General features: G+C 35.0%; 1 protein-coding gene across 3 annotated transcripts in view; it reads right to left on the reverse strand.

The window, feature by feature from the left end:
• The window catches only part of LOC127834070 (alpha-1,2-mannosyltransferase ALG9-like), a 30,570-nt gene continuing 10,357 nt past the window's right edge, over nt 1-20,213 (reverse strand). For 2 of the 3 annotated variants that reach the window (XM_052359651.1, XM_052359649.1), the window contains 10 exons: nt 19,972-20,060; nt 18,691-18,727; nt 17,617-17,649; nt 15,849-15,919; nt 14,071-14,142; nt 12,567-12,696; nt 10,568-10,718; nt 9,795-9,924; nt 5,712-5,842; nt 1-2,951 (listed from right to left, as the gene is read on the reverse strand). In XM_052359651.1, the coding sequence (XP_052215611.1) occupies nt 2,825-2,951; nt 5,712-5,842; nt 9,795-9,924; nt 10,568-10,718; nt 12,567-12,696; nt 14,071-14,142; nt 15,849-15,919; nt 17,617-17,649; nt 18,691-18,727; nt 19,972-20,060 (971 nt within the window). In that variant the 3' untranslated portion in view covers nt 1-2,824. The remainder of the gene's footprint in view (nt 2,952-5,711; nt 5,843-9,794; nt 9,925-10,567; nt 10,719-12,566; nt 12,697-14,070; nt 14,143-15,848; nt 15,920-17,616; nt 17,650-18,690; nt 18,728-19,971; nt 20,061-20,213) is intronic. The other variant, XM_052359650.1, reaches the window with a different exon arrangement.

Genomic DNA, 20,213 nt, shown 5'->3' on the forward strand with positions numbered 1-20,213 from the left:
CCGACCGACATGAGCAAAGAAATATACCCCCTCTTCATCGAAGGGGGCCATAAAAATAACTACCTGGGTCGGAATTCACAAAAGTGCTCAGGGAAGTCTTCCAAGCAACTTTTAAAATCACCATATTCATCAACTCTTCAGCTGATACCTGTATAGTTTAATTTAAAAAATAATACTTTTTGAATGAATGACCATTTAGCATTTCCAAGTTCTGTGAACAGATTTGGTATATAAAATGCAATAAGACAATGTCTTTGAAGTGCCTCTAAAGTAAGGATAGCCATAAGTAACGCTTGATTGTTCATTGTTGGCTCGGGTACTACTTAAACATACCCCAGGTACTCTTTAAGTATACTTTAATGTACCCCATACACGGAATATACTGAAACCTACCAGAAATCCTAACATGAAATTTGTTATTGTCAGCTTTTTTTTCAGATTAATTATGTTCATATTTGTCAACATTCTGTAAAATCGCCTCTATATTATATAAATTCCTGCTCAAAAAGCATGTAAAGGCAGGTTTTTGTTCAAATAGAATTTTGTTTCGTATTCTGTAGCCCCTTTTACGACATTAGGTTTCGGGCGGATATAATACTCTGGTTCAGTCTAAATTGGCCAGGTACGTGTTAGTATATTTTCCAAACCCAGGGTACATGAAAGTATACTAAAGAGTACCCGGGGTACATTTAAGTAGTACCCGAGCCGATAATGACCAATCGATAATAAGGCTTTATTGTAGCATCATGAATACCTTCCCAAAAACACATTTTAGCACAGTAAACATAATAAACATCTATTGAAACATCAGAAAAACATGGCATACAAAATACAGGTATGTTTATAATTACCTGATCTATTATAGGTTTAACATATGATCACTTAATGACATATCTTGAGATCTTTCTGCTCAGAAGTTAAGGAGGTTATGTTGTTTGAAAGAAAAGTTTATGGAAGAGATGCAATACTGATAATACAGACAGAAAAAAGGCTGTCATAAAGCTCATATTGTGCATTTCAACAGGTACGCTTAAATCAGTTAAATGGCACTGTATTAAAACACATGATTATTAATGGAAAAAACTTTCTATCAAATAAATAAACGGAAGTCATATTATAATTAAACAAGAGCTGTCTCCATAGGATGACATGCCCCCTTAAAACACTTTGATAGAAGTTATGAGCATTTTTCAAAACCTGAACGCAGATTTTGAAACCTAAACGCGGACCCTAAGTTCAAGGTCAAGGTCACAGGGGTCAAAATTTGTGTGCGTATGGAAAGGCCTTGTCCATATACACATGCATCAAATATGAAGGTTACATCTGAAGCCACATAGAAGTTATGAGCATTTTTTGAAACCTAAATGCAAAGTGTGACGGACAGACAGAAGGACAGATGGACGGACAGACAGTGCGATTACTATATGCCCTCCTAAAGGGGTATAAAAACACAATTGCATTATCCCCTTAACAAATTGAACACAATCTTCTTTATCAAAAATATATGTATAATCATGTTATAGCTCAGAAGAAAAAATCAAAAAATCTGTTTGCAAAAATTTACTAAAATTCTTCCCATTTTTTATTCAGTTTATTATGTGCATGTGTTTCACATAAAAAAATACTTAAACTTTCAGCAGAGAAATTCGTTAACTTGTTCTGTACAGACACTGTACAGAGATTACGATAACATACGCACCAATGTTGTTGTCTTTGTTTAAGCTACTCATGCACATTGGCATCTCAGGGGAAGGAAAAAGCCTGCCCACATAACTGCTTTTACCAAAACTGTTTAATTTTTTAAAAATCTGTAAAGTTATGGACAATTAAAGGTGAAAACAAGATGCTGCATTTAACAAAAGTTGAAAGCTTTTTCAGTATTGATCAATTGTCCCATTTGAATAAGTCTTGGTGCAAAATAATGTAAAAGTCAAGGCCAAAATAATGCCAAGGTGTTGGGGGTGTGATTAGTGTTGAATGGAAGTATCTATTCAAGCCTTTTAGTAAAGAGTATTTATATTTAGTGAACTTTTACCCATTCATGCCTAGCGTCCTGAAAAAAGGACATTGCAAACAGCGTAGACCCAGATGAGACGCCGCATGATGTAGCGTCTCATCTGGGTCTACGCTGTTTGCTTAAAGGAATTGTAGTAAGCAATATTCTAAATATAGAAATAAATAAACTAGACATCCCTAATTTTGGAAATAAATTGATCCAATTTACAAGGATGGGAGAGTCCACTGGGCATAAATGGGTTAATCAGAATTACGACCTACTGAAAAAGTACAAAAGAAGGTCATTGTCAAGGTCAAAATGAGGTCAACAGATGTGGATGTGTTGAGAGTGTTCATAAACCATATCTATGCCATCATCAAAGCTTTATAGAAAACAGTAATGATGTAAGACTTTATATGTGATTTTGAATATACAATGTACCAATAATTTGGACCTTTTGAATTCGTCCAAGGCCAAAAGTAAATCAATGTCAAGGACAAAAATTAGTAAGGGTTTTGTAGGTATGTATGTTTTTTGTGTTAAAAAATAAGAGGCAAGTATCGTGGTTTTGTAAGAAGCATTATTCACTTTATTAAGGGTTCACCTCTGATGCACGGACTTAAGAACAGACAGCCCAATAGCCATACGCCTATCGGCATCATTACGTGCTGGGGCCATAAAAATTACACCCCAGTGCAAACAGGTCAGCGTTTGGATAATGTTTGAAACTTATATGGAAATTCATGACATAAAACAAAATGGATACATCTGATTAAGACAGTCACTATAATAAGGCTTGCATATAAACATTTCTATGTGTCTCTAATGTTATCTCTTGGTCCTGAGCTTTCCTGGCTTCTTTGTTCGCTTGGTCTTCAGAAGATTGTAGTTTTCATATACGCAATATTGACTAGATATAAATGGAATGTAAAATGCACGAAACACCCGATGTGACCTGCAATAACACACACAAGATTGGCAATAGAAGGGTCAAGACATACTATTTATGAACATTGTATAAAGGTACCTATCATCATTAGAGTATTATGCATACAGCACTGCAAATTGATCGAACAATAGTGTAACAATACTTGAACAATCTGGAGTATAACTGATTAATAATAAACTGCAAAAAAGGAATTGTAATGCTAAAAGAACTAATAAGACTGGTATCAAAACAAAAGCTCTTCAGCCCTTATTCCTCCTCCTCATTTTTGAAGTCCCTAGATATAATCCCTCATAAAATCACAAACTGTAAAATCATGATGATTAGTGGCAAATTAATTTTCATTGATTTCATGGGTTAACCAATCAAGGAATTTAAAGCAAACAAGTTGGAAAATAACCAACGCAAATTCATCTTTTGATCCAAAGTCAGAAATCCACGAATAAACATGTTCACGACAGTCTTTTTTTTAACCCTAAAATTTTATGCCAATGAAAAACAAGAGCACCGCCTTGCGGTTGCAGACCGCTCATCTATTTTTCATTTTAAGGGTGAAGGGACCTATCTTAATACTTCAATCAAAAAGGATTGAGGTGTGGGGTGGAGAGTGGTGTATAGTGTGGGTGTGTGGTCATTTATAACATTATCTTACAAAAATAAGAAATAAAAATGCAAAAAAAAATAAATAAAAAAATTGGAGGGTTTATAAGATGATTTATAAGATGATCTTTCAAAAATAAAAAAAATAAAATACTTTTTTTGGGGGGGATTTGGGGGGGATGGGGGATGGTTTGGGTGGAGTCTATTGTGATAAGTCAGGTAAGAGTTGTTTTGTCAAAGTATCAATCAAATCTGATCATAGATAACGAAGTCATGGCAATTTTAGCAAAATTTAGTTATTTGACCTTAAGAGTCAATGTCATTCAAAGGTCAAGGTAAAATTCAACTTGCCAGGTACAGTACCTTCATGATAGTATGAACGTATTTGAAGTTTGAAAGCAATAGCCTTAATACTTTAGAAGTAAAGTGGATGTAAACACAAAATTTAACCATATATTCAAATTTACTAAGTCAAAAAAGGGCCATAATTCCGTCAAAATGACAACCAGAGTTATGCAACTTGTCATGTACAGTCCCCTTATGATAGTTAGCGAGTGTTCCGAGTCTGAAAGCAATACTTATGATACTTTAGGAGTAAAGTGGACCAACACACAAAACTTAAAGACATTTTCAATTTTCTAAGTATAAAGGGGCCATAATTCTTTCAAAATGCCAGTCAGAGTTACACAACTTTGTTTGGGGGGGGGGGGCAATGGACAATGAAAATAATTGGGGTAGTACGAAAATTTTAACATTTGCACGCTTATGGCACGTCAGGGAACAGAACGCCGGGGTGAGTAGGATAGCTCCACTATATATATTTCATATATAATAGTCAAGCTAAAAAGGGCACATAATTCTGTCAAAATGCATGCCAGAGTTATTTAACTTTGCCTGCCTCGTCCCCTCATGATAGTAAGTAAGTGTACCAAGTTTGAATGCAATAGCTTTGATACTTAATGAGAAAAGTGGACCTAAACACAAAACTTAACCGAACGTAGACGCCGACGCCAAGGTGATGACAATAGCTCATTTTTTTTCAAAAAATAGATGAGCTAAAAATGTTTGTACAGTATTTACAATTTCTGGACTAAATGCAAAATAAAGCCTTAAACAGAAATTTTTTATTCTCTTTCGGCATTCCAATTTCCATAATTTTAATGACAGAGACAATAAACTCGCTGTGCAGAAAATACGCTGTGGAAGTATTTGAAATAGTGATCACATAATTGTAAGTATGCAGAATATGGTGCTATGCTTTTGCCTCCTTTTTAAAAATGTATTTCAATAACAATGGTAAGGGTTATCACAATTATAATTGAAATATTTTTCAACTCAGAGTGGGTAACAATAGTTAATAAAAGGAGGCGGCTTATACAATTAAATTCAGGGACTATATAGGTCATGAAAATTAAGAACCAGCAAACGTCCAGGTAATTGTCTGGATTTTCAAAACAAGGAGTGAGCTAATGTAAAGGCTAATGTCTTAGTCTTCCAAATAAGGAGTGGGTTAATGTTAAGATTTTCAAAATAAGGAGTTGGAAAATGTTGGGGCAAATGTCCAGGTCTTACAGATATTGTCAAAAAAACAATGAACAGGATATGGGCAGGGAAGTCTTTAGGTTAAACAGAGGATCAAACATCACAAAAAACAAGATTTGTCATAGGGCACAGATGCCCATAATTCCACTTTTGTCTAAAAACTACACATAGGTAAACAAACTCAACCCTGATCTGACAGTCATGGAGGTAGACTCACACACCAAAAGTCAGGTAAATATCTGAAAACGTTCCACAAACAAATCAGGGAAAGTGTTATTTAAGAGAAAAAAGTCCAAGGCCAGTAACTTTGTCAAAGAACTATGGACCAGAACAAAACTAAAACTTGATCTGTAAGTCATGTAGATAGACTCATACAACAAAAATCAGATAAATATCTGCAAGAAATTAGCAAATACGTTCGGACAACTGTTATTGTAGTGAAAATAAATGGAGCAGAACAAAACTAAAACTTGATCTGTATGCAGGTAGACTCAAATACCAAAAATCAAGTAAATATCTCACAGCATTAAGGAAAAAAACTTTGGGAAACAGAATGCTGGATGGCCAGACGGACTTAGGGAAAGCCTAACTGCGATATGTAACCCTATCAGATTCATAAAAACTTACCTTGCTGCGTCAAGGAACGGAATGGAGACCAGTACAGACCAGTCCTCAGTGTCCTGGGAGTAGCGAGGCTCGTGCTGTGCCTCTGTAGGCAAGTCCAGGTCCACCAGGTAATGACAGCGAGACACGTTTACCTTCAAGAGCAATCAAGCTGAACTTGATACATTCACTTTCAATAGCAATCAAATTGACTTGATATGTTCACCTTCAATAACAATCAACAATTGACTTGATACATTCACCTTCAATAGCAATCAAATTGACTTGATATGTTCACCTTCAATAACAATCAACAATTGACTTGATACATTCACCTTCAATAGCAATCAAATTGACTTGATATGTTCACCTTCAATAGCAATCAACAATTGACTTGATACGACCTCATTCAATAGCAATCAAACATTAACTTGATACATTCACCTTCAATAGCAATCAAACATTAACTTGATACATTCACCTTCAATAGCAATCAAACATTAACTTGATACATTCACCTTCAATAGCAATCAAATTGACTTAATATGTTCACCTTCAATAACAATCAAACATTAACTTGATACATTCACCTTCAATAGCAATCAAACATTAACTTGATACATTCACCTTCAATAACAATCAAACATTAACTTGATACATTCACATTCAATAGCAATCAAACATTGACTTGATACATTCACCTTCAATAGCAATCAAACATTGACTTGATACATTCACCTTCAATAGCAATCAAACATTGACTTGATACATTCACCTTCAATAACAATCAAACATTAACTTGATACATTTACATTTAATAGCAATCAAACATTGACTTGATACATTCACCTTCAATAGCAATCAAACATTGACTTGATACATTCACCTTCAATAGCAATCAAACATTGACTTGATACATTCACCTTCAATAGCAATCAAACATTAACTTGATACATTCACATTCAATAGCAATCAAACATTGACTTGATACATTCACCTTCAATAGCAATCAAACATTGACTTGATACACTCACCTTCAATAGCAATCAAACATTAACTTGATACATTCACCTTCAATAGCAATCAAACATTGACTTGATACATTCACCGTCAATAGCAATCAAACATTGACTTGATACATTCACCTTCAATAGCAATCAAACATTAACTTGATACATTCACCTTCAATAACAATCAAACATTAACTTGATACATTCACCTTCAATAGCAATCAAACATTAACTTGATACATTCACCTTCAATAGCAATCAAACATTAACTTGATACATTCACCTTCAATAGCAATCAAACATTAACTTGATACATTCATCTTCAATAACAATCAAACATTAACTTGATACATTCACCTTCAATAGCAATCAATCATTGACTTGATACATTCACATTCAATATCAATCAAACATTGACTTGATACATTCACCTTCAATAGCAATCAAACATTGACTTGATACATTCACCTTCAATAACAATCAAACATTGACTTGATACATTCACATTCAATAGCAATCAAACATTGACTTGATACATTCACCTTCAATAGCAATCAAACATTGACTTGATACATTCACCTTCAATAGCAATCAAACATTAACTTGATACATTCACCTTCAATAGCAATCAAACATTGACTTGATACATTCACCTTCAATAGCAATCAAACATTAACTTGATACATTCACCTTCAATAGCAATCAAATTGACTTAATATGTTCACCTTCAATAACAATCAAACATTAACTTGATACATTCACCTTCAATAGCAATCAAACATTAACTTGATACATTCACCTTCAATAACAATCAAACATTAACTTGATACATTCACATTCAATAGCAATCAAACATTGACTTGATACATTCACCTTCAATAGCAATCAAACATTGACTTGATACATTCACCTTCAATAGCAATCAAACATTGACTTGATACATTCACCTTCAATAACAATCAAACATTAACTTGATACATTTTACATTCAATAGCAATCAAACATTGACTTGATACATTCACCTTCAATAGCAATCAAACATTGACTTGATACATTCACCTTCAATAGCAATCAAACATTGACTTGATACATTCACCTTCAATAGCAATCAAACATTAACTTGATACATTCACATTCAATAGCAATCAAACATTGACTTGATACATTCACCTTCAATAGCAATCAAACATTGACTTGATACACTCACCTTCAATAGCAATCAAACATTAACTTGATACATTCACCTTCAATAGCAATCAAACATTGACTTGATACATTCACCGTCAATAGCAATCAAACATTGACTTGATACATTCACCTTCAATAGCAATCAAACATTAACTTGATACATTCACCTTCAATAACAATCAAACATTAACTTGATACATTCACCTTCAATAGCAATCAAACATTAACTTGATACATTCACCTTCAATAGCAATCAAACATTAACTTGATACATTCACCTTCAATAGCAATCAAACATTAACTTGATACATTCATCTTAAATAACAATCAAACATTAACTTGATACATTCACCTTCAATAGCAATCAATCATTGACTTGATACATTCACATTCAATAGCAATCAAACATTGACTTGATACATTCACCTTCAATAGCAATCAAACATTGACTTGATACATTCACCTTCAATAACAATCAAACATTGACTTGATACATTCACATTCAATAGCAATCAAACATTGACTTGATACATTCACCTTCAATAGCAATCAAACATTGACTTGATACATTCACCTTCAATAGCAATCAAACATTAACTTGATACATTCACCTTCAATAGCAATCAAACATTGACTTGATACATTCACCTTCAATAGCAATCAAACATTAACTTGATACATTCACCTTCAATAGCAATCAAACATTAACTTGATACATTCACTTTCAATAGCAATCAAACATTAACTTGATATATTCACCTTCAATAGCAATCAAACATTAACTTGATACATTCACCTTCAACAGCAATCAAACATTAACTTGATACATTCACCTTCAATAGCAATCAAACATTAACTTGATACATTCACCTTCAATAGCAATCAAATTGACTTGCTATGTTCACCTTCAATAACAATCAACAATTGACTTGATACATTCACCTTCAATAGCAATGACACATTTACCTGACACATTCACCTTCAATAGCAATCAAACATTAACTCAACCCTTTACCACTCAGATATGCACTTTGACACGTTTGTAGTCCCTTAGAAAATCTAATAACATTGCAGTCTTTTCCTACTAGATTCAAGATTTAAAGGCTTTATTTCCTACCATTGGATACAGAGGAGCAGCAACCGGCATAAAACCTGAACAGACTGCGAGATACTCAGACTGTTCTGGTTTTATGCTGATTGCATATAGCTATTTATAATTTGCTTCTGAGTGGGAAAGAAATAAGACTACTGATGCTATTAGTGCTACACTCAGTCTCAACTCAAAATATTCACCAGTGAAAATGCTTGTAGTTTTTTAGTGTTAATTTTAATTGGTTAAACATGTTACTTGTATAGGCTTATAATGAACTCATGATTCTTCATGGACCAGACACCTCAAAATCCGTTCAAATAGCAATTTCCTGCATTTAGTGCAGCGACAAATGCATAGCTATGTCATGCAATCAGAACTATTATGTACGCATTAATTTAACATGCGTTCAGCACTTGGACATAATCTTAGCTATAAAATCCATTTAGATCACATAGGTATAGCATGCATTTACATGTAGTCATATAAAATACACATAGGTATAGCATGCACTTAGTGCTATGAAATACACATAGCTATAGCAAGCACTTAGTGCTATGAAATACACATAGCTATAAAATGCAATAAGTGCCATGATATATGCCTAGCTAAGACATACATTCAGCAATATGACATACACCTATCTGTAACCAGTTGTTTGAACTATGACATAAACAGCTTTTACATACATTCAGCACTACAACATACATACAGCTATAAAATGCAATTCAGGGCTATGACATACACATAGCTATATAGCATGCATTTAGAACTTTGATGTTCCCATGGCTATGGCATGTATTCAGCACTATGACCTACATATCTGGAGGGTTCCTCCTTGTTCATGTCGTTCATCTCAGAGGGGATGATTCTCGTCCCGTCCGATGTAGACTGGTATGGCTTGGGGAGCTGACCCTCGAACTCTGACTTCAGAAACTGGAGGTTCCAACTGTAAATAACAGCAATTCAAATAACTCTGGAATCACAAGCAAGGTCAGTATACAAGCTACATACCTATGGTAATTTCAATGCAAAGCCTCCATCACAACTCTTAATGCCTTATCTACCTTATGCTGACTTGGCACAAAATAATTCTTAATACATCTGGTATAAATAAGTTAATTTTCACAGGGATCTTCATAGCCCTGGGAAAACCGGCTTGGGTCTGGGTCAAAACACTTCACATTATTTGAGATTTTGCTTGATATCTTTTACTAATAGGGACACACTCTAGGAAAACTGAGCTTTATGCATTCTGCACACTCTTATCATGGAAGACTCTTTCTGATTTTATTGCATTTTGTCTTTTTAGCGAAAATTCAGTACGGATAGGAAGTTTTGTCCTGCACAGGCTAATCTGAGACGACACTTTATGCACATTCATTAAGCCCTGTTTTCCCAGATTGCGACCCAAATATGGCCCCAAGACAATTTGCTAGGGTCAGGTTCAAAACATTTCACATAAGATTTTACTTGTAATCTTTATTAATGATGGCCCCAGGAAAAGACACTTAGGTCTGGTTCTAAACATTTCATATAATGTTAAGATTTTACTTGTAATCTTAATCAATTATGGCCCCAGGACTACTCACTTGGGTCCAGGCAGAAAGAAGCTACTTGGGAAGCGGTACCACTCCTTGCCCACACACAGGTTCACGGGCCGGTCAGAGGGCAGGGTGTGAACCGCGGGGTCGTTGGCAATCTTGTTGAGTTCAACAAACATGTCCAGTGGGGCGTGGTAACCTAACAACAAGAGAATCATCCAAAAACTAACAGATATTGACTATGAAGCTGAATTGTGGTTTGAATTACAAAGAATTACAACTTATAAAGAATATATAGATTTTCTGAATTTTTGAGATGATTTGAATTTGGACCAATTTTTTTTACAATTAATGCTAAGCAAAACCAGCCCTGCTAAGTTGTAAAATAACCAGCTTACTGAATGGATCAAAGTTAAATATCAATCGCTTTATGAGACCCAATGAATTAACTCAGTTGATCTGTTTTCTCAGAGGTGCCTCAGGTGAGCTCAGAAGAATGAGCCTCTATCTAAAAAAAACTGGGCTTAATGCAAGTGCTTAAAGTATCATCCCAGACTAGCCTTCGGAGTCTGTACAGGCTAAACAAGGAGAACATTTTCACATTAATGGTATTTTTGGTATTTTTTGCATAAAAAAAGTTGGTTTTGGCAAAATTATTTAAGAACTATGACATTCACCCTGGTATACAGCCACTATGACACCCACCCTGGTATACAGCCACTATCCTGGAGACTATGACACCCACCCTGGTATACAGCCACTATGACACCCACCCTGGTATACAGCCACTATCCTGGAGACTATGACACCCACCCTGGTATACAGCCACTATCCTGGAGACTATGACACCCACCCTGGTATACAGCCACTATCCTGGAGACTATGACACCCACCTTGGTATACAGCCACTATGACACCCACTCTGGTATACAGCCACTATCCTGGAGACTATGACACCCACCCTGGTATACAGCCACGATCACGAGACTATGACACCCACCCTGGTATACAGCCACTATCCTGGAGACTATGACACCAACCCTGGTATACAGCCACTATCACGAGACTATGACACCCACCCTGGTATACAGCCACTATCCTGGAGACTATGACACCCACCTTGGTATACAGCCACTATGACCCCCACCCTGGTATACAGCCACTATCCTGGAGACTATGACACCCACCCTAGTATACAGCCACTATCCTGGAGACTATGACCCCCACCCTGGTATACAGCCACTATCCTGGAGACTATGACACCAACCCTGGTATACAGCCACTATCACGAGACTATGACACCCACCCTGGTATACAGCCACTATCCTGGAGACTATGACACCCACCCTAGTATACAGCCACTATCCTGGAGACTATGACCCCCACCCTGGTATACAGCCACTATCCTGGAGACTATGACACCCACCCTAGTATACAGCCACTATCCTGGAGACTATGACACCCACCCTGGTATACAGCCACTATCCTGGAGACTATGACACCCACCCTGGTATACAGCCACTATCCTGGAGACTATGACCCCCACCCTGGTATACAGCCACTATCCTGGAGACTATGACACCAACCCTGGTATACAGCCACTTTCACGACACTATGACACCCACCCTGGTATACAGCCACTATCCTGGAGACTATGACACCCACCCTGGTATACAGCCACTATCACGAGACTATGACACCCACCCTGGTATACAGCCACTCTCCTGGAGACTATGACACCCACCCTGGTATACAGCCACTATGACACCCACTCTGGTATACAGCCACTATCCTGGAGACTATGACACCCACTCTGGTATACAGCCACTATCCTGGAGACTATGACACCCACCCTGGTATACAGCCACTATCCTGGAGACTATGACACCCACCTTGGTATACAGCCACTCCTGGAGACTATGACACCTACTCTGGTATACAGTCACTATCCTGGAGACTGATACCCACCCTGGTATACAGCCACTATCACGAGACTATGACACCCACCCTGGTAAACAGCCACTATCCTGGAGACTATGACACCCACCTTGGTATACAGCCACTATCCTTGAGACACTCATGAGAGAGAAGAAGATGCAGAGGAACACAGATATCCAGCTGGTCTTCTCTGCATAGTGGCCACGCGCTCGCTTCATGAACAGATGATTGTACCATTTCTGTGGATGATACGCTCATGATTTGTAAAAGATTCTTATATATATATGTGAAAAAAACAAGAGATGTGTTTGTCAGAAACACCATGCCCCCTAATGCGCCGCTTTTATTTTATTTTTTGACCTTTGACCTTGAAGGATGACCGTGACCTTTCACCACTCAAAATGTGCATCTCCATGAGATACACATGCATGCCAAATATCAAGTTGCTATCATCAATATTGCAAAAGTTATGACCAAGGTTAATGTTTTGGGACACACAGAATGAATGACTGACTGACTGACACAGTGACAGACAGACAGGCGAAAAACAATTTACCCCCGATCTTTCGATCCGGGGGCATAAAAACACCTGGAAACAACACTTTATTTCAGCATCGCTGGGATAAAGCTGTTAAATGTAGTATAATGATGCAAATGTCTTTTTTTGTGTAAAATCATCTGATTTATGTTCTGCCTTTTTATCACGCTTTGCTTGAGATAAACACAGAAAAGGTAAACCAATGAAAAGATAAATAGAATACCAGATAAGCATTTAAAACAAGGAAATTCGTTTTCTGAGCCTTGCTAAATAAACTTCTCTCTACATAAACACTTATCTTATTCAATATGATTACACCTCATCAACCATCTAGCAATTCCTCAAATATGCAGTTTATTTGTTTGCATAATCAATGAGTTTGTAAGACTTAGGAGAAGAGTCGCCATGGCATAGTGGATATGGTGCACGCCTAACAATCAGTAGGTCACCGGTTTGCTCCCCATTGTGAGAGCATTCTTTAGATCTAACCCATAGACACCAAGAACTGGTTGTAGTCCCAGGAAACGGACTTGAGAGCGTTTCAAATAAGCCTTAGGCTTTTGAGGCAATCAAGCTAAAATAAATAGTTTAAAACAAGTAGAGGACATGGATTTGTCATTTCAATGACTTTAGCTGCAAACATTTTGATTAAAACAGAAAAGTGTTAAGGGCTAGTATGTCTCTCAAAGAATATCCTATAACACTTTGTCAGCTATGTTTAAGGACAAATAACTCATTACCACTGAAAATAAAACAGTTAATTGCTTATTCTTGACATACTTGAAGTTTTAATTAAATTTCATAAGTAGCTTGCTTAACAATCAGACCAACTGACTGACTCAAAACATCAAATTAAATAATATAAAATCAAACTATTTCCATCAAACACAGGATAAATAAAAAAAGTATTTTCAATGGATGTAATGATGTATATGGAGTAAATGTTTAAACTGAAGAACAATCTTTTAACTTCAATTGTACAAGTGATTTTAACAGAGATAAATGCACAGGTAACCAATCATTTTTTAATTTACCAACAGCGCCATCTTGTTGCAATAAGTACTGCAGAAAATACCTGAATGTAGTCAATGGATACGGCTCCTCCAACCGAAAAAAGGGGGTAGATGGGGAACAGGAACCTTTCCTCCTGTGGGGCAACCAATGTTAAGTAAAGAGTAGTGTATAGAATGTAACAACAAAACTTAGTGAGAAAAGTAGTGCATTGAATATAACAATTAAACTTAGTGAGAAAAGTAGTGCATACAACGTAACAACAAAACTTAGAGAAAAGAACAGTGCATTGAATGTTACAACCAAATGTAGTAAAAAGAGCATAACATAAAATGTATCAACGAAACTAAGTGGAAAGAGAAGTTCATAGAAAGTAACAACAAAACTTATTGAAAAGAGCAGTACAAAAATAGAAAACAACAACGAAACTAATTGAAAAGCATAACATAGAATGTAACTGCAAATTAAGGAAATATAATAGTTCATAGAACGTTACAATGAAACTTAATAAAAAAAGCAGTGGGGCAAATTACCAAAGTTTGAATGAAAGTTGAATGCTTTACACGTACTTTTATTTTCTAATTCACCTGAGAGCTGAAGAACTAAACTAAAAGTTGGAGTTCAAAATAATGAAAGTTGTTCATGAAACATAAATATATCATTTTGAGGCACATTTTAAGATTTTAACTTGGACGAGATAACAATAGAAAAAATGTCCTGACATAGGTTCATGAAAGTTTGACAAAAAAGTCACGTCCAGATTATTACATTTTTTAAAATATTTAATCTAGTCATATAGTTTTTAAGCTCACATGACCCAGTTTCAATCTTGAAGATTGGCTAATAAATGTGGCCAATAGTGTTTACAAAGCTTCCATGTAACCATATAAGGAAAACTGCCCCGCCCCCTGGCAGCCATGTTTGTGAACGAACCTGACCATATTTTATCTCAGCAGAGAAATCATTTTAATAAATGTTCTGACTAAGTTTCATGAAGCTTGGATAATAAATATGACTTCTAACAAGGTTTGACTATAGCCATATAAGGAAAACATGCCTGTCCCCATGCAGACAGCCATGTTTTCAATGGAACCAGAACCATTTGCCAAATCATACCAAAACAAAATGATCTGACAAAGTTCCATTAAGATTCAACTAGAATCTAGAGTGTTAACAAGCTTTTTCTATGACCTAGTGACACAGTTTTTGACCTCACATGACCCAGTTTCAAATTTGTTCAATATTACATGTATATTAGGATGAATGATCTGACCAAGGTTCATGAACATTGGACAATAAATGTGAAATCAAGAGTGTTAACAAGGCAAATGTTCATGAGGGACATTGCACGACCAGCAAAAGGCAATCACAAACGCTCACCATGAGCACGTTGTTATCAGGTGAGCTAAAAAACATACAAATTGCAAAGTTTTTTAAACTACGTTAAGCTGACATCATTCAAAGTGTGGCATCAACTTTCCAGGTACAAAATCATATGATCAAATCCTATTTTTATCATTAGTTATTTGCTTGTAAATTTTACGCCACTTTACCCTGCCGAAATCTTGTAGGGTAGATAATTGGTAGACAATATTAAGTTATAAAAACGATCGAACCATGGTATACAATATTGTTTGTCCAAACCTTGATGAAATTGCCCTGCTCAGAATGTTACAATAAAAATTAGTGAAAACAGCAGTACACAGAACACAACAAAGATATTTGAAAATGGTGTTGATTTTTTTTTCAAAACATGTATATGGAATGAAAATTTAAATAAAACGGATAGCTTTCAATGAATTTAAGCAAAAATAAATAGATTTGAAAATAAATAAAACTCACCTTGTGAGGTCTGGTGAAGAATATGAGAATCCAGATATACATGGAGAGCAGTGACAACCAGGAGGAAATTCCTAAATAACATACATAATATGGCTAAGTATTAATGGTTGTCCAATTGTCCGGAGCAACCAAAATATAGGTTTTGAGCATTAACAAATTATCTGCTTGTAAGACAGAAAAAGTGAACAATTTAAGGTCTTCTTTTCTCAAATAAACTAGCGAAAAAATCCAATAATTTTGCTGGATTTTTTTAACAAAATTTTATATTGACAATAAAACTACAAAGCGCTACATATCCCAAAATTTCAAAATTATATTGTAATGATGACAAGGGAGATAAGTTGCATAGTTTAATTGACAACACTGTTGCAGGTAAGTCCCTTGTATTTTATTTCATAACATTATTCTTGCCTGTGGTTATTTAGTCTGATTAAATAAAAATTGTTTACAGTTGACACTCATTGCTAAGTTATATTCAGTTTTGATTGTTTACAACGAATATGCTAGTAATGCACAATAATTGTTTGTAAAATTATTAATGCCTATATGGCAATGGTAATATTGTTGTGATCATGTTTAATAAATGTTAATCCTTTACCACTTAGATACGTATTTTGAAGCATTTGTAGTCCTTAAGAAAGTTATATTTAATTTAAGATCTTTCTTACTATAGATTCAAGTGTACAAGGCTTCATTTCCAACGCTTAGATACATGTACTTATGAGCAGCAAACAGCATAAAACTCGCAGGCTGTTCTGGTTTTATGCTGGTTGCAAAAGCCATTTTCACTTTGCTTCTTATGGGGAAAAGGGTTAATTGAAAGATTGCAATGCCAGTCATTTTACATAATTTGTTTAGGCTAAAAGATTGAACAAGAGGCCTATGAGGGCCTGAATCGCTCTACTGGCTGGAATCAATAGGGCTCAAGCCCTTGATAGTATAAAACAATCTGAGTAAGTTTTAAATAAAAAGACCCAAAATGTGAAATTTATCGCATAAACAAGAAGAAACGTAAAATTTAAACTACAAATGGCTCCTTTCCAACAATAAGTTGGACAAATTTTCTTCACTCTCAATGGGGTTCTGGCCCTAGATGATATACAACATCCGTTGAAGTTTCAAAAGGATAGAACTTTATATGTAAACAAACAAGAAATATGTTTGTTGGAAACACTATGTCCCCTTCAGCACCGCTTTGATTTTTTTTTTACCTTTGACCTTGAAGGATGACCTTGACCTTTCCCCACTCATAATGTGCAGCTCCATGAGATACACATGCATGCCAAATATGAAGTTGCTATCTTCAATATTGCAAAAGTTATGGCAAATGTTAAAGATTTTCATTTTTTTCTCAAATTCAAGGGGAGATAATTCTTGACTTATAACTCCGATATTGCTCATTTTCAATAGGGTTTGACTCATCATTCAGATAAAGACACTGTGCAAGTTGGGAAATGATTGGATGAAAACTGTGGACTTTATTGCGTAAACAAGCCTTATTTCCCATTTTTCTCAAATTCAAGGGGAGATAATTCTGGACTTTTTACTCTGATGTCACCCATTTTTTATAGGGTTTGAGTCCTCATTAATATAAAGACACTGAACAAGTTTGAAAAGAATCGGATGAAAACTTTGGACTTAAACGCGTAAACAAGAAAAAGTCTAACGCACGCACAGACGGACAACGGAAACCACGCCATGACATAAGCTCTTCAGGCCTTCGGCCAGTAGAGTTAAAAATTAAAGAACAACATAAAGAGACACTAACCTTTAATGCTGCTGTGTATATCTTGTAAAATTTCTGAAAACTTACATATTATACTTATAAAGTCACATTTATAGATCTTGAAAAGTAAATTTTTGGTTGGAAAAAAAGTTACATTTTAGAGCACTAGTCCCACGTGACAAGTGGATTTGAAAGTAAATGTCAAGCCCTGCATTGTGCTACACAAATAAAAACATAGAGCAAGGATAGCAAGTTAAAACAATGAAACAAGTGTTTGAGTTAACAGTTACATAGCTGGACAATCTGAATTTTGCATTGAAATAAACCATTTTATATTCAAAATGAATGGAAGTGCTCAAGCTGTGAAATTATGGAATTTTTTTACTTATACAGGGACTAGGAGGAGGCCGACAACACAAGAATGAACATGATATCCAATCAATGTGTGACCGCATCAACGACGTAAGGCAGTTCTGCGAGCAAAACACGGCCGGAAGTGAATTGTTGAATGCTTTTGACAAATTGGACAAATATGTTACATGCGTCCAGTTTAGTGCTGCTAACGCCGATGTTCAGAGAGACATCGCGTCTTATTAAAAAAAAAGTTTATTCATTTCCGACAATGTACTCATATGTATTTACATGTATTATAATGTTTGCTGTTCATGGTATTTTATATGTTCTATAATTAGAGAAAAATAAAAAGAAGAAGAAAAAGAATCGTTTTATTCCTCCGTTTGTTACAAATAGAAATCTATTACTATCTGACTAGTTTACGTTTTTAAGTAAAACCATTATTTATATTAGCGTGTAATCGAACCATGTGAATTCCACAACGTTTTATTTGTACAGAGTCAAAGAAGTCTTCTGTCAAATGTTTATTTCGAATAATCGTTAATCCGAAGTTTTTTTACGGTCTCGACGACTTCGAAATAACAGTGTTGAAATGTATTTCAAAGATGAGTTTAGGTTCAGCAGAATTTGATTTAATTTGGTACCTTGGCTCTAAATTATAAGATGATGTTTAGAATTAAATAGCTATGGTTGCGTCCTGAAAAATACAGAAAACTAATGAGAATCAGCCAAAGTTTGCCACAGTGCTTGTAATTTTATTACCTTTTTGTTTCTCTTTGAAGACCAAGTTCGATAATACCTGAAAAAGTGATACAAATGGTCAAATTTACAAGTTACAATTTATATCCTCCACATGTCCAAAATAATTCCATTCATCTTAGATTGAACAAGTTTTAGTATTTAACATTTTGGTATGATTGTATTATTTACGTAGGTTTATAGCATTACATTTACAGTTTTTAGGTTTTTTTCCATTGATATGGAATGAAATATCAGCCTGTGACCCAAGCTTTATTATCATACGTTTTTCACCAACTTTTTAATAACCTTTTTTTGATAACATGTTGATTATATTCAACTTGCTGAAAAATTGCATTTGATTAGTTAATCAAAGAAAACAAAAGCCCATGAAAATGCTAGCCTTCAAATGTTTTCTTAAACTTAAAGGATATGAATATTCACAATAAAGGATTGAATTAAGCATTAGAGCTCCAGATAAGGATCGTATTTTCGTAATTAAGAATTATTTTCAAGTCCGTTGCGTATTTATTTTAAAATCTAGTCGTAACATTAAAAATTACAAAATCAAGTTACGAATATTATTTTTACATCGGATCGTATCGATTTTTATTGAGTTATTTTCGCGTATTAAAGATCTTTTCGGTACTTATATAAAATGGTTATTGGGTTTGTTTAACGAAGCGCATTTTTTCCAATAAAAGCGGCATGTACAGTCTATCTGTAAAATAAAATGGCTGTGCCCAGAGGACGTCCTAAAAAACTGCAAAGCGTGCAAAAAAAACGCTTTTAACATATTGTACGCAAAGTGAGCCGAAGTTGAATGTTAAGAAAGACACCATAGAAAAGATCTTATACGATGACACCCATGATTATTATTTATTTTTAGGTCATTTAGAAAAGTTAAGAAATATTTTCTAAAACTTAGTAGTAATGTCAAGAATTAAATTTCAGAGTTAAGAATTATTTTTGAAAATTTGGTAGTAACACAATACTCCTTATCAAATTAATGAAGTATGAGATGAACACTTTCATCTCCTTTTACCATTTATAGTAACTTCGTTACCAATATTGCATTGAATATTTGATCGAATATTTTCTTTCAAAAGTGAAATGGTAATACCAATGAAGTCAATGAGAGCGCTTTGTTAATGCAGCCTATTTATGTATGAAGTGAACATTTTTAAAGCATTTTGCTGTGAAAACATCACCATGAACAATCAACAATCAGAAAGGTTATTTACTTCCCTTTCAGAAACTGCAGATAGGAAAGATGCTTCAAAAAATTAGTTCCTGAGGACTTACCACAAATGGTAGGGAGATGAGCGCTAGAGGGAAGGCTACATTAAAGTTCAGAAGTCCATTGAGAATGTAGTAAGACAGTGGCTCTGTGCCTAGAGGTAGAAATAAAAGTCAATTGTTACATGAGATCTAGAACTTTATTTTGTTTACAGTTAGTAGAGAAATGATGGGACAGATGATATATTAGCAAATACTGTATTTTAAAAATGTGGATTCTATCAGATACTTCACTTGTGTAGCAGTTA

The sequence above is a fragment of the Dreissena polymorpha genome, chromosome 6 (assembly GCF_020536995.1).
Source record: "Dreissena polymorpha isolate Duluth1 chromosome 6, UMN_Dpol_1.0, whole genome shotgun sequence".
NCBI lineage: Eukaryota > Metazoa > Mollusca > Bivalvia > Myida > Dreissenidae > Dreissena > Dreissena polymorpha.